The sequence below is a fragment of the Ixodes scapularis genome, unplaced genomic scaffold (assembly GCF_016920785.2).
Source record: "Ixodes scapularis isolate PalLabHiFi unplaced genomic scaffold, ASM1692078v2 PGA_scaffold5__190_contigs__length_132052651, whole genome shotgun sequence".
NCBI lineage: Eukaryota > Metazoa > Arthropoda > Arachnida > Ixodida > Ixodidae > Ixodes > Ixodes scapularis.
In genome coordinates, this window is record NW_024609880.1 from 90,866,931 (window position 1) to 90,882,398 (window position 15,468).

Here is a 15,468-nt window from a genome sequence, read left to right on the forward strand (position 1 = left end):
TTAAACAACGTTGTCGAAGAAACCATGAACTGATTTTCCAACTATTTCCTCCTCAGCTTTCCTTTCAGTTCATAAGCAAAGTGACAAATCGCGTGGTCGTATTTCACTGGAACCGAAAGTTTACCCGGTAGTCTGAGAGTCGGCAAGGACAACGCCCTCGATAAAATTCACGGTTCACATTTTTGCTACTGCCGACAACCACAATTGTGTGAACGCGAGAGACACATGCCAAAACTCAGTCTCGTGCTGCCATTTGTTTTCAAGTGTCTCTAATTTCAGGGCTACACTACCATCTGCTTCTAAGTGCTGCAAGGGACTTGTGCGCTGGCACCTTGACGCCAGTTATGGAACTAACCCAAACACGTCAAGGGGTTTTTAGTGGCGCTAGCGTTCCCACCAAATGGTGCTGCGCAATTAATTTTCTTCAGTTCAAAATTGATAGCACTTGCCATTGATGGCGGATTCACATGACGGACTGATTCGCAGACGGATTCATCATATCCGCGTTTTGTCCGTCTCCCAAGCGCATCCACACGAGGGAGCAAATGCACAAATGACAGCCAGGATGGACCGATAGTGCTCGCGGCCCCACTGTGCCGCGAAACTCTCACATTGCGCGATCGCACTGTGGCACCATTCTCCAAGATCTAAATTGACACTTCCTGCTTTGGAAAAGAACTCTGCGCCGCTCTTACGTGCATCCGAGACATAACACCGTTATAGTCTTAGCCCGAAGCGCCACTAGCTTTACTAATAAAAGGCGTGACAGAGACATAAGCATAATCCTGCTCGAGGAGGCTTCGGCGTAGTGGCGAGGAAGTCATGGGTTCGCAAAGGGGCATTTGGAGATGCTTTCCCGCACTCCGAAATCGCGCCTTCAGTACACTAAAGTCACAAGAAAGATCTTGCTGGATCAAATGTTGAATAAGATGCTCGAAAAAATTAAAACTGCGTCTTGAGGTATTCTGACCATATAAAGATTCGAGAATTCTTAAAGGCGGACAATGGGAATATTACACTCAGTATCATGGATATTTTTGAAGGCGCTGAGTCATATGCAGCTTTCAGAAGCCATATGCCTAACATAACGAGCGCGTCAGAAACTGGAGACGGCCACAGCTGCCGTGACGTCAAAGTGAATCGAACTCCAGGGACATGAGCGGTGTAATTAAATTTTTTCTCTCTCCCAAAATGATTGGAACGCCTCCTTTTTTTCTCAAATAGCCAATTGAAGTAAGTCTTGACATAACGAAAAAAATTTAAAAGCCGTTTTTATTCCACCTGCGCGTTTTCTTACTTGTGATTGGTTTGAGCATCTAAGCAATTGTTTTTGTTGAAGTATAAATACTGGAACCCACCGTCGTAGCAGCACATCTGAAAATATTATTTCAGGCTGAATCTCAAAATGTATTTGCTGTCGCTTCTCGTTATTTTCTGTCTTTCAATTTGTAGTTACTCTCAAGGTACAGGTGAGGCAACTCCACTACCAGAGGATGACCCGGAAAACTTTCCATGTCAAAATGCAACAAAGGTTCGTTATTCACTATTACTTTCTGACATAAAATATTCAAGATCATGCTTAATCACTAATAGTAGTAACATTTTGTATTTATTACCTTCCTATGCTTCCGAGCAGACGACACTCACAGCCTGAGCAGGCTGTGAGTGTCGCCGTTAAGCTCACCCCTGTAGAGCCGCAGGACCTAAGAGGGTCACTGTAACGCATTTTGATATAGATGCCCGCACTGACGGTGCTGAAAAGGCAGGAGGGGTTGAAGTTGGAACAAGGATAGTCTGTGGTGGAAGAAATTGGAAACCTTTTTTGTAGAAGGAGCAGACACAAAAAGGGACGTCTTAAACTCAGGAAACTGGTTTATCTCTCAACCATCCTATATATACCCACGAAGCCCTTCCCAACCACACACTACGCAGAAATCTCCTTTGTTGAAAACAGTTCCAAATGGAGAGAACACACATGACACCAAAGAGGTCAAGCGCACGCACAGACATTAAATATTCAAGACTATGCTTAATCACCAATAGCAGTAACAGTTTTCATTTATTACCTTCCTATCCTTCTGAGCAGGCGACACTCACAGCCTGAGGTCTCAGGTGTTATAGGACATGACTAGCTATCACCAGCTTGCCTGCACACTCACTGTCAATTCAAGGATAGTTTATTGTTATTACACCGGTTTGATCCGGTCGTTTGCTACTAAATCATTACGGCCGTTGATTGATGTCCTTTGTGAACGTCTTGGCTTGGCGATCAAGTTCTCAAAACGGTTATTCGTAGGCCGGTACCAGAGGCCGACGAATCTTGTTGTGTCGCCAGAAAACATGAGAGCACGTCTCGAGGTCTTGGCTAACTAAGGACGGCTCCGTTCAGGTGGAAGAACAGGCCAGAGGAGACGAAAGGTTCGTCGAAGGCCGTAGATGTAGCCATGGGGGTCTTTCTTGAATTGGGGGAAGGGGAAGAAAATAATTGTCCAGGTAGAAACAGTGGTGCACCATAGACTAATTTGGCTGGAAAACAGGCAAGACCTGCCTTGAGCGGCGGGCGAAGGCCTAGGAGAACGATGGAAATGTGGTGGGCCCAATGTTTTGGAGGATTGTAGATGACGAGAGCGGCTTTCAACTGGCGGTGAAGCTGTTCCACCATGCCGTTGGTCGACTGATTATGGGCGGTGACGTGGATATGTCGGACGCCCAAGATGGGGATGAAAGTGGAAACAGGTTCGGTTGTAATTGCTTTCCCCTGTCGGTGCTGACCGCAGCAGGGTAGCTGAAACTGGGCAGCCACTTGTCGATGAAGGCTCCGGCGACTGTCTCTGTTGCCATGTCAGGGACGGGGAATGCGTCAGGCAATCTCGTGAATCTGTCCACACACGTCAGCAAATTCTGGGCTACCCGTGATAATGAAAGGGACCCATTAGACCAATGTGGACGTGCGTGAACCTGAAGTCTGGTGGGCGAAAAGGTCACAGGGGGTGATTGTGTGTCGCGTGATACCGACGCGTCGGCATTGAATGCACGTTCGCGCCCAGCGATGGACGTCCAGGTTCATTATCGACTAGAAGAAATAAGCAGTTCTTAACTTCTGTGATGCTGGGATACCATGGTTGCGCTTGTTTTAGAGATGATAAAAAGAGCGAGATGAAACGCTGGTGATTCGAATGGGCGTGACACGCAGTTGAAGTTTCGCAGCTAGTCGTTACCGGAGAAAAGTGTGAGGGAACGTTGGCGAACTTCAGCGATCCAGGAGAGGCGCGCAAGCGTTGCAGCTCAGGAACGTCACCCTTCGCGGTTGCCAGCTCTTTTTGGTCCACTGGATCAGTTAATGAAATAGCACCGACGAAATATATTGTATTCACAGCAGTGTTTTCATAGCCACTGGCATGACGGAGAACCAAGGTTTACTCTGGTATGATACCGAGGTTCCGGATCTCACGTGATTTGTTGTCGCTGCGGTTCCGTTGGAATGCGAGCGTGAGCTTATGGTATCTAAGAACATTAAAATTTTCTCCCTCGAGGAAGTGGTTGAGGTCTTTGATGGCAAGGTACACAGTCAAAAGTTCGCGTGGAATGGTGCTGTGCTTTTGTTCTGGATTCTTCAGTTTGTGCGAGAAAATTTGATTGGCTGCCAGCCATTGACGTTCTGATGAAGAGCAACACCGAGAGCTACCATTGACGCGTCGCCGACGAGTCGCAGTTCTGTTTCAGTAATCAGATGAAGGAGCATTGTAGAGTCAGCTGGCGACTTTTTCGCTAAACAACCAGACACTGCATTTTTCTTTTACTGAAGAGGCGCAAAATATTGTTGCTTGGGTACCAGTAGATCAGTAAATTGTTTCATCAGTCGTGCACAACTCGGTAAGAGCAAGCAAGCAAATTTGGAAGCCCCAAAAAATTACACAATTTCTTTAGAGATGTTTAGTGTGGAAAGTCTCTGAAACTTGAACTTTCGTATCTAAGGGCTTGATGAGTTGCGGTGTTGCCAGATGCCCAGGGAATTCGATGGTCGTCAGGACGAAGGGGCATTTCTTTGGCTGACAACCAACCCATAGTCGTCGACCCGGGCGAAAGGAGTGCTCAATTGTTATTCGTGCTAGGTTTCCCACGTGCAGGCGACCAAAAGATTGTCAGGATAACCAGGATCGTGTCCCCAGGATCGTGTCCGTGTATGTCGACATAAACCTACCGGGACAGCTACCGCCATCTATAAGCGACGGCGGCAAGCACATAACCAGTATGGTTTCCGCCGTCACTCGTAGAGGGCGCCAACCTTTCCAGCTATAATCGAAGAATGGATAGCTTGGTACGTTGGTGGGAATTCATCGTAGGAAACAGCGCGAAAAACAGACGACGACGAAGAAGAAACACACAATGTATCGAATACAGCTCCGCTAGTCTTCCTTCTTCACGAGAGTGGAAAGGCTCAACGTTTTTTTTTTTATTCACACCATGCCACCTAGTCTCGAGGCTTTTCTACAGAAGAACCATGTTTAACTAGATAATTGTAATATGGTAGAGAGGAGTTTAAAATACTTTATCAAAATTGAAATGTGTCAATCTTAAAGATGAAAAGGGGAGACAATGTGTTCTGCCTATGCACGCTTGTATATGCATCCTTGCAGTTACTTATTCTGATAATTCATTTTGACCATTAGAGGCTTACTAAATTTAGTTACATTTGGCGACACGTAAGTTCGCTAACAGTAGCGGCGTTGTTTTTTGTTTTTTTTCTTACACTCTTCTGCAGCGTCTCGATCACTCTCACAGGAGTCACCCCTATAAATTCAACTCTCTGTGCAAAAACTGCCTGTTTTTAATAGATCCACGAAACGTTATTTTTCGATAGGAAGTGAACTCAAAGTCGTCTTGGTGCTGCTCAGAGTGCGAATAAATACTGACACGACAAAAAACGTCACGAGCACCTCTTTCAGGGAAGGTGCATGTCTTGACCCTTACTTGCGTTATACTTCTACATACCATGTTATTTAGAGGTTGCGCGCTAGAACTGAGAGGGCTCTAAATAGGTAATTACTAACAATGTGCTTAAGTTAATCGTTCACCTCGCGGAGGAAAATCGCACGCAGTTGGCTGGAAACAGAAGTTCAGAATGATGCATGCTTATAGAGGGCAAAGAGAAAACCTGCAATAGTAAATTAAAAAAAAAAAAAAACGCTTCGTGCCTTGGCTTTCAACTAGCCAATTAAAATAAGTTTTGTCTTAACAAAATATGACGTTTGAGTTTTTGTGAATTTTGTTCACTTGCAATTGGCTTCTGCACCTCAGTTACTGTTTTACTTGAAGTATAAATACTGCGATACCTGATCGTTCAATAACAGCTTGAAAAGTCATTTCGGAATGAATCTGACAGTTATTTAAAATTATTTTTCGTGGTTTCTTGCCTTTATATTAGTGTTTACTTTGAAGATTACGCGGAAACCACTACCGTTTCCCCTTGCCAGAAGATGATAAAAAAACTACTCTAATAAAAATACAGTAACTGTATATTTTAACAATTGTATTCGTCTTCTCGCTAGTGGCACACCAGAGATATCGTAAAGAAAAATAGATTTTTCTGTGAGATGTTAACCTGAATAATACCTCGAAATAAAATTCTGATGAGAGTAACGCAAAAAAAAACTTGCTATTTAACGGCATCTCCAACTGAAAAACATAGTCTCCTGTCATCACTTAGTGCATTACAGCCGAACCTATATTTTCTTTCAGGAGTGTAATATATATACCGTCATAAACGCGCTCTAATATATTGTCTCAGGTAATAAATTTTAAATTAGAGACAAAATGGATGTTTTTATATATTTAAAGTGTTACATTAAGAACAAACGTCTGTTTTAATTTCTCCCTAGCCTAAGAACCGAATACAAAAGGCTGCGTTTGTGACGCTGCAAGTGAATAAAAATATTTGCGTTTTTTCGTTGATATTGAATGAACGTTTAACCTATTTCTTGTTATACATAATGTTTCTTTTTGTTTAGTTGCTTCTTTTTCATTAGACATTTATAAAATTTAAATTTACATTTTTTTTTATTCTCATATGCGTTGTTTTTTCTAGACGTGTCGTCTTTTAGTCGTTCAGGAACAAACAATGGAAAAACTCATGTTTCCATGCATAACTCTGTTGCGTCCATGTTTTATTTCGTCTCCCGGAGCACAAAATGTAGGTTTCGAGCAGTGGGTGGTTGCTTTCCTGTGAGACATTTGGCCTGTCATTCACAAGTTCAGCTTCTTTCTGTAAAGAAAACATTTAATACGACCTGAATATGCGTGGTTTATTGAACCTTTAATCCTAAGTGGAATCCAGCAAGGGTCTTAATTTACACGACAGGACCAAGCGGAAACAAGTGACAAGGACAGCTGTCGTCTACTGCGATTGTATAGCGGTGAGGAGCTGGAGACTCGCAGCTGACTGCAATGTCCTGGTCCTTCCGTTCCGCTCGGTCCCCTTGTGTAGATTTTGGCCCCAAATATTTGAATAACAGAAAACAAGTACAGCAAAATTACGCAGATAATCATCCAAAGAATTAGACAGTGTTCGACATCGCGTTTTGAGCACACCACTTACGTGTACCTTTTTTTTAGGAACCTACCCTAACAACACAATAGTGTAGATAATGCGAAAAGCAACGTGCGACATAGAGATTTGTATTTTCAGAATATCTGAAAGAGAAGCACTTTTAAATTAGTTCGACCTCAGTCTTGAATATGGTAGCTGCGTGTTGGTGCCATTGCAGATAGAAAGCAAATAATATTGGCACGAATGAGTCCTCGCTATTAGCTGAAAAAACGAAGGTTTTTTTTTTCTTTTCGGTAGCCTTAGTTAGTAAAAGCTAAGTTATGCTCTCAGTGCCATTATTAATTTTCAGTCATATATGCGTAGAATTTTGATATAGGATGTTGCTTGTATATTTTAGATTGTTGAATTACCTGGAAGACACTGGGTCAAGAAACGAACATACACAGTGACGACGCAACTAGGAGAACCAACATGTGAATATGCACAAATCAACGGCAAGTTGAAGGAAAATGAATATACCTTAGAACTGGGCGCTAAATTTGGATCTAGGTAAGCAACATATCTTGATTTTTGTTTCATGCTATTTAGCAATACGCCGAGCTATTCCCCAAAAGATTTCGCATTAGAAAGCGTTAAGTGAAAATAATTGTATAACAAATCAATGAGAAAAAAACAATATATCGCAGTTGCATATATCCTTAGGTGTAAATAGATGAGAAGAAATCATTCAATATTTTTTTAACCGGAAAAAAGAAATTAATAGTGAGGCAGTTATGCATACAACTCTCTGAAAGATTCTTTCATAACTGAATAGACCCTTTTCAAATGTGCGTGCCATCTAGTAGCTGCTGCGTCAAGTATGCGACCCCACCATTGTTTGGGCAGGCACTCTGAGCTAGTAAATAGGCACGAGGGTTGCATTAAAAAGTAAGAAAGAATTAGGAAACTATAGGCCGATATCGATATTACCAACAATTGCTCACATTCTCGAAAAATGGGTACAAATATGTATGAATGACTTCTGTGAGAGATTTTCGTTATTGAACGACGGGCAATACGTTTCAGGCAACAAAGGAGCACTATTTCATTACTTGAAGTTTTCTCGGACTGTGTTAATGAAACGCTTGAAAATAATAAAATAGCCCTTGCCTTGTTTTTGGACTTATCCAAGGCATTTGATACAATTAATCACGCACTCCTCCTATCAAAACTCAATAAGCATGGTTTCAGGGGCCCGTTTCAGAAATTCTTCACTGACAACTTTACAAACAGGTTTCAGATGGTTAAATTGGAAGCAGCACTAGTACAAAACTCAGAGTCGATTGCGGCGTGCCACAGGGTACACTAGGTCCGTTATTGTTTAATATATATCTCAATGATCTAGGGTTATTACAACTACGATCTAGAATGTTTCAGTACGCGGATGATACCGTTCTATTCCTACCGCATGACAACTATAACCAGGCGGTTCCGCTGCTTCAAAGCGATATAGATGTATTAGTTAACAAAAAGTAAGGGCGCAAACGAGCTGGTGTACATTGCACATGGTTGAAAAAACCCCGAGACTGCGGGTAAACGACACAACACACAATAGAGACTTTATAGTGTTGTGTCGTTTACCCGCAGTCTCGGGGTTTTTTCAACCATGTATTAGTTAACTGGTTCTCAAGTAATCTCATTTCTGTGAACGTCAATAAAACTAAATTAGTTTGTTTTCGTAATCCCCATAAACAAATTACTCTAGTACCAAACATATATCTTCACCTTCATGAACATGCTCAACACATTTGTACGTGTAGACCATAACCTTATGACTGCTCGGTTAAATATTTGGGGTTAATATTTGACACACCTCTCCTTTGGGACCAACAAATCCAATATATTATTAAGAGAATGCGGGTGGTATCGGCGTATCTTTACAAGCTAAAAAGTGTATGTTCTGTAAACTTGCGGATAACTATTTTCAGATCGCTAGGAGAATCTTTTATACGGTATGGGATTACGATATATGGGAATTGTTCAGAGTACAAAAAACAGGGAATTGATAGAATCATAAAACATAGTGTAAACAACATTTCTTACGCGTCAGTGTTCGATAAACTAGATCATTGAAGAAAAAATGCGCGCGTTAGAAGTATTGTCATTTAATCAGTTTCATAAATATGTGATAATAACAAGTAATTATTATAGTAGAACATTTAAACAAGAAGTAAAAAAAAGAAACTTGCGGCGTACAGATAGGTTCAAGGTCTTTAAGATACAAACAAACTATGGAAAAAAGTTAAGACGACACTATGTCCCTTCGATGTTCAACTGTTTGCCAGAATCTTTGCCGAACTTGTCATCTTTTCGTGCGGTAAAACGAAATGTAAGAGAATGGTGCCTCACGCTCGCGCAATAATAATTAAATAATTACTTAGTGCGTATTCGTTGCCCAAATGCCTACATTGCTGTTTGTTTGTTTTGTTTCTCCAGTGTTCAATGTGTCACGGTATTTGGTTGGCTGCCTGGTCCCACATACAAGCATCTTTGCTTTCGTGGGCCAGCACGCTCACACCTGTATTTTTTCAAAGCTAATAAAGATATATTTTTATTCGGAAAGAACTCGGGTCTAACCCCACGCCTCGTGCCCAAGGAATGGCAAACGCCACTCTTGCTTGGTGGACTTTAAAAAAGGGTCTATTTTGAGCTGTAAAAATTAGTACAGCCTGCAACTGAAAATGCCTGTAATCTCTTAAATATATATACATTCTAATATCATCGTGCGGAAAGCAATGGTATAGTAACAATAGGGTAACAGTTGCACAGTTTTTGAAGCAAGAAAACGCGATAGACTTCTAAAGCAAAAGTTGTTTTTGTTCAATCTGCTTTTTAAGACATAATGCTGGTACTCTCATTTCTATCAAAATTAAGACCAGCTTGACTATGCTGACAAAAACTGAGACACGAAACACGTTGAGCTACAATACACATAAAGTGTGTGGTTCTGCCCTGCACACATCAGCGCCACACTCATCCAACAGGTAAAACAGGCGCTACCCACGCACTTCGTGTGTTTGGTAGCTTAACACGTTCTATATCTGTCGATCTTTGCAGCATAATCAAGCTAATATAATACTTTTGTAACGCAGTCAGTATTTTAAGTGTTACTACGGGATTGTTTTCAAAAAGCTCGAGACTTCCGTATTTTACTCGAAATGTTTTTTTGTTTTTTTTCTATAACAGGAGGATTTCAAATCAGCAAACATTGTTCTTGGAAACCACTGGCAAACACCCAGGCCCGAACGTGCTCAATTTTACCAGACAAAGTGGTATGGGTTGATTCATTATAAATTTAACAGTAATTTATTATTGTGTAGTGAAGATCACAGATTATTTAGGAAGGCAACTCACGAAAATACTCTGCGAGAGTTTAATGGTTATTTTGACGCTACATAATTAGAGCAAGTGGCTGTGGATATCATAAAAAGCTTTCAAGAATCCGTAGTATAGTATCGTCATTAAATTAGTGAAGCCAATATCAATACATTGGACAAGTTATTCACAAACTACTAATTAAATCAAACTCACCTATGTATGAACATGAATTGTTACATGACAAGCATTTGAACGTTGCAAGGATGGCGAGACTACCACGGTGGTTTCTTTTGAAATCGAACACGCGTGTCGGATCGAATATTGTCGCGGATGGAACAGCTGCTTGGCGAGCGTAAATCGAAAATAATGGTTTATTTGGCGAACTTTTGCCAGAAACAAAGAAAAATGAGCGTCGAAACAGAAACAGCGAACGTCGCAGCGTCGGCATCACAGCTGGCTGGAGCGAGACTTGCTAGAGAAAGAATGAGAATGAGCCGGCAAGATTAGGCTCGGCTCCTTTTCTACTGCACTCGGTATCTCGGATATTCGACCTAGAATATTTGAGGGTGTGCTAGGACGAGACTGACTTGGCAAGGTCAGGGTGGCCTCACTAGCATTGATGCTAGGGGTAAGACTATACTCAAATCTTCTAGAATTACGGAGATGCGTTTCATCTTGGTCTTCCAGGCGATAATATTTTTATTTTCCCCCAAAAACCTATTGTAGCCAAAAATTTTGTAATAAAAAAATCACACCTTAAATTGTGTTAGAAAATACATTTTTCTCCACAAACATTCTGAAGTGGAGCACGGTGAAACGCTACATTATTGCTGCTGAATTTTTGTACACAGTTATTCTGTCGGTTGTGATAATTAGAAAAAACCGAAAACACAGCGCGTAATTTTTTTTTCTTCTGAACCACTCTGCTTTGTCATTTTTAATCCTAGAAATTAAATAATGTAAAACATCGCATCTTTGATGTTTTGGTGCCCTTCTTTTGGTTTCTTGTGTCTTAGGGCTCCCCCATGACACATCCTGCTTACTTAATACTATATTGTATGCCTAGACAGGAAAAATTAAAAAGGAGAAGTTAGGAAATTGAAAAAATTGTAAAATAAACAAGTTATTTTACAATTTTTTTGAATTTCCTAACTTCTCCTTTTTGATTTTTCCTTTTCTCTTTCTTTCTTTTCTTTTCTTTTTCGAAGACGAAGAGGTTGGGAGCTGCTGCTGTGTCCGCGTGCCTTCAGTCAACCCTGAATAAGAAACCGTGTTGGTTTTGAAACGTCGGGTTGCTTTTCAATTTTTGGTTGGAGATACATTTTCAGACTTCGCATTTGTTGCGTAAAAAGAAGGAAAGCAGGTATATATAAAAAAAGGACATGCGTCATGTATTTACTAGAACAATTACTGGGTGTTTTCGTTTTTGATTATTTCTAACAGCCGACATAACTGGTTTCAAAAATCAAGCAACCAAACTGTATTATTTCTACTTTGCTCCACTTCAAAATTTCTACGGAGAAAAATAATATATCTAAACAATTTAAGATAATGTATTGGCTCCTTACGGAAATGGGGCTATGATATAGGTATATTTTTATTATAATCAAGATACCCCCCTATTGGTATGGCCATAATAATTATATAAATCAAATACAGATGCTTAGATTATTCTTGGGCTTTGATAATTTTATCCCAGCAAGTAGCTCAGAAAAGTACCGAATTGCTTTGACGTGGTAACAACAACACACGAGCGTCTACATACCGCAATATGTACAACCCTTTTTACTGCGCAGAGGTCGGGTTTACCTTCAAACATATTTTAGGTACCGAGCCTATTTTAGTTTTAGTATCTCGGAACGTTTAAACCTGGAAATCTTTTATGCTCCTAATAGAAAGAAGGGTCCTGTTATTTTAAACACTGACAGGACAAGTTCTGTTGGCCGTCGAGTAGGAATAACTAAGTTGATGGTGCTCTCACCTAACTACACAATTTTATACGAGACACCTTTTTACATTTTCAATAAATATTAAGGTTACTAGTTAACAAATTCTGATAAAAGGGTAAAAATATATATTAAATGGTTGCCTACCGCAAAGCCCTGATTTGAGCACTTCCATGTGGGAAGAATACGTGTACTTTGCCGATGGTTTTTATAAGGATTTCCTTTCATTAAGGTCTTCTCTAGTATCAAACGTCTCTCTTACACTTTACCAACTTTATTCTTTGTTACACAACGAAAAAAGCGGTCATAATAAAAATAATTCACGTGATTTTCCAGCTGATGGAAGACTGGGACATCCGCTACTCTACTCTGATTACGAGAAATGCTCCATTGTAAGAATTACGAAAAAGGACTCGAGCGGTAGGTTCATGCTTCTCTCTAGCCCAAAAAGTGCCAGGGACTTAATGCGAAATGTAGAGGTTGCGTGTTGGTTTATTTTGTTCACTCCACTCAATTAGGTACATAATCTTGTTTGAGTCGAATCAAGTTATATTTTTTATAAAAATAATTCCCAATTATACAAAACATAGAAAGCCTCGAGAGAGATAGAGAGTGTACATGTGTAGTAGTAATAGCAAGTTTTCGATGCCTACACTTAAAATATTTTTGCAGTAAAATTATGCTCATGATATTGTTATTGTAGTTCTCCTAGAACGGTAAGTGTGATACGGTTGGTAAGCTTAGTGGAGGGTTCAATTTCACAAAAACGAACTCGTGTCTGTCATCTGTGGTCCCGTATCGGTAAGAACTATTTCTTGATTCTCTATCGTTCTCATAATGTTTTGCCTCAGCTCTTAATCTTTGAAACTATGCACGAATGATTATATCTATTTTATACGACCAAGGATTCACCAAGGAAGCTAAGAAAATTTTGTGCTTGATATGTTTTGAAACACGAAAACGAACGCTAAAAGAGACGTATATAAAAATAAAATAGTCAAATCTAAACGAGTCAAGAGCCAATACGAATTAATCAAACATGTATTGTAAAGGATTCCGAACATAACATATGTATTTTAAATTTTGCGTGGACCGTAAAGATAATAAATATTTTACTAAAATGACATCGGTGACATTTAGTGAATCAACAGAGTGCAGCATCGCTTTCAAAATCTTGGCTTATAAGATCACAAAACACAGACTGAGCCATTCTGCCAGGACTCTACAAAGCAATTATGTATGCGGGTTGCAACGCATCATCCGTGGAGCTTAAAGAAAAATTACTAGCTAGTTAGACTCGACTTAAATCAGCCAAACATGACTAAGCCGCTCAGGTACGCCAAAGTGCTAAGAAGGTTTTTTGTTTCTTTTATTTTTTATGGCATTATGTTTACATATTGCTGGGTTTTGTTTTATAAATACTTTCTAAGCATGATGAGTTACTTCGAAATTTTACTTTTATGCAGAGCTTTAGGCGCACGAAAAGTTTATAGCTTCAACCTCATGCTACATAAAAAAATGTTCTATTAATTCTGGGAACATAAGACTACGTCTAGATGGAAAACTTCTTTTGAAATTTGTATATAATTTTATGATTAAAATTGACGTCAGCAATCCTGTACATGAAAACTAGCGTATTTCTCCATATATAAATATATTTCACTTTTGCACTTCGAATTCCTTTGACTTTATTAGTCAAAGGAATTCGAAGTGCCTTTTATCCTTTTAAGATAATGTGAAAACATATCTATGATAATTTTAAAATTTCCAAGCAGCAGGTTTACAGTCTTCGGGTCTGTTTTTCATGTGTTTGATCTGTAACCGCTCTTTATACGCTTTGTACTAAGGATTCATCTCAACCGAATCTCAATCGATATTTCTGAAAGGATGTTTCAGAAATATTGAAATTAACAATATATCATTTAGCATCGTACGTGAAATAGTTTTGACGCTATATTCCACCGGCAATGTTATTTCCAGTTTGTTTTTAAATGTGTGATAGTGTTAAATTTTTATGTGAAAGCTCGCGGATGTTTTTGATTTTTGTGTGCGTGTTTTTGTTGAGTGCAGAATTTTGCTTTTCAAAACGTGCTCCACTGCAGCTGTACATCTGGGGGCCTTGGACGAGTCAAGTTGTTTGTACACAGATTTCGCTTCGCTTGTCTCCCCAAATATTGACCTTGTTTGGAAAATGGGAAAAACCTATTATTATTACCATATAAAAATAAAGCATAAAATAAGAAACGGCAAAATTTCTGACCCACCGTTAATTTTTTTCAGAGTATCGTTGTGACATGCTACTATTGAACGAGGCTGCCAAAAATGACCCACCTACTGAGTGCGAGAAAAGATTTAAAACATATTGCACTGGTACTCCGGTTGAAGTCTACAGTAGCAGTTGTGAATAAAGAGGAGCAGAACCTCTGTGCAGTCGCACATGAAGATTATAGAAACATTTCTGTAGTGCAATATCTCTTTGAATAAAATGGCATACTCTAAATAATGCATTTGTTTCATGAGTTCGTGTCAACGCGTGACACTCTCGCCTAGTAGTAATATCTGAGCTATGTACGTTCTATGGCCTATATTTAGCTTGCCCGTAACATAATTCGCGGCCATGCCGGTATTTTATGAGCCGCGAGCTTTCGGTTCGCATTGTTAATAGGGAGCTTTCGTAGATCGCTTTCGCCGTCCTGGAAAGCTCTTCTCAACCCGCTAGGACGCCCTGAACTCTACAGTCAAAGCCACCGGAGCGCAGGCGCAGTAGCGGCTTCTTCGTTGCGGAACGCTTAGCGGAGGTGGAAACGCGGTCTAAGAAAACTGGCTAATAACACACGCGCTCGAGTCGCTGCGCTTTTACTCTCGGAAAAGAGAGTATATTTTTACACCCTTTGTCCCACATAAGACACCCAAAACTTCAGTTCGACGTACAGCGCACTGACGTCGAACCGACGGTACCGACTTTCACCAGCGGCTTGATAGCCGAGTGGTACAACTTATTAAATTAAAATGTGCGTATTACCGACTAAAATTTTTTTTCGTTTGGTATGATTGCAAATTTTTAGTTTTTTTTTCTTGAATATGTGATACACGTTCTAGCTGTTTAATAGGTTATATCGCAACATTATCAAGCCCCTCCTAAAAGTTGTGGCTGCATGTTCGACGTCAGTGCCCTGTACGTCGAACTGAAGTTTTGGGGTGCATTATATGGGACAAAAGGGTGTAATACGACACGCTTTTTTAAGGCTCATGTTGTTCGCTCTCCTGTCGCAGCGCTCTCGTGTCGTTTGCTCTGCCACCAGCGATCTCGTGTCGTTTGCTCCGTCGTCGGCGCTCTCATGTCGTGCGCTCTCGTGGCGTCCTCCTGTGTGGGATAGAGGGTGTTGGGGGGGGGGGGGGGGGGGGGAGTGTATGAATCTCTTCTCCTCCCAAACATAGTGAAATGTAGGGTGGGTGTGTTCCCTCGCGCTCATGTTCTGCTACGCCGGCCAGGGTCAGAAGCGCAGAACAGGTGGAAGGGTATAAAGGAAAGCAGGAACAAAGAATTTGAGAAATATCCCCGCTTGTCTTGTCATAAATAAAGTCCGAGAAAAAGAGCATCCTACCGGTTGTGTTAAA

The 15,468-nt window shown here is 40.5% G+C and overlaps 1 protein-coding gene across 1 annotated transcript; it reads left to right on the forward strand.

Moving 5' to 3' along the window:
- The first annotated feature begins 1,405 nt into the window (after positions 1 to 1,405).
- LOC120843591 lies at positions 1,406 to 14,258 on the forward strand. The gene is made up of 5 exons (XM_040214994.1): positions 1,406 to 1,531; positions 6,945 to 7,096; positions 9,773 to 9,858; positions 12,187 to 12,270; positions 14,131 to 14,258. The coding sequence occupies exons 1-5, from the start codon at positions 1,406 to 1,408 to the stop codon at positions 14,256 to 14,258; spliced, it is 576 nt and encodes a 191-aa protein (XP_040070928.1).
- The last annotated feature ends 1,210 nt before the right edge of the window (positions 14,259 to 15,468 follow it).

What these genes read in the sequence shown, in the direction of transcription:
- LOC120843591 (XM_040214994.1), top strand. Translation starts at nt 1,406, where the DNA reads ATGTATTTGCTGTCGCTTCTCGTTATTTTCTGTCTTTCAATTTGTAGT. An exon ending in CATGTCAAAATGCAACAAAG is followed by an intron (nt 1,532 to 6,944) that starts GTTCGTTATTCA and finishes TGTATATTTTAG; the next exon opens with ATTGTTGAATTACCTGGAAG. An exon ending in CAATTTTACCAGACAAAGTG is followed by an intron (nt 9,859 to 12,186) that starts GTATGGGTTGAT and finishes GTGATTTTCCAG; the next exon opens with CTGATGGAAGACTGGGACAT.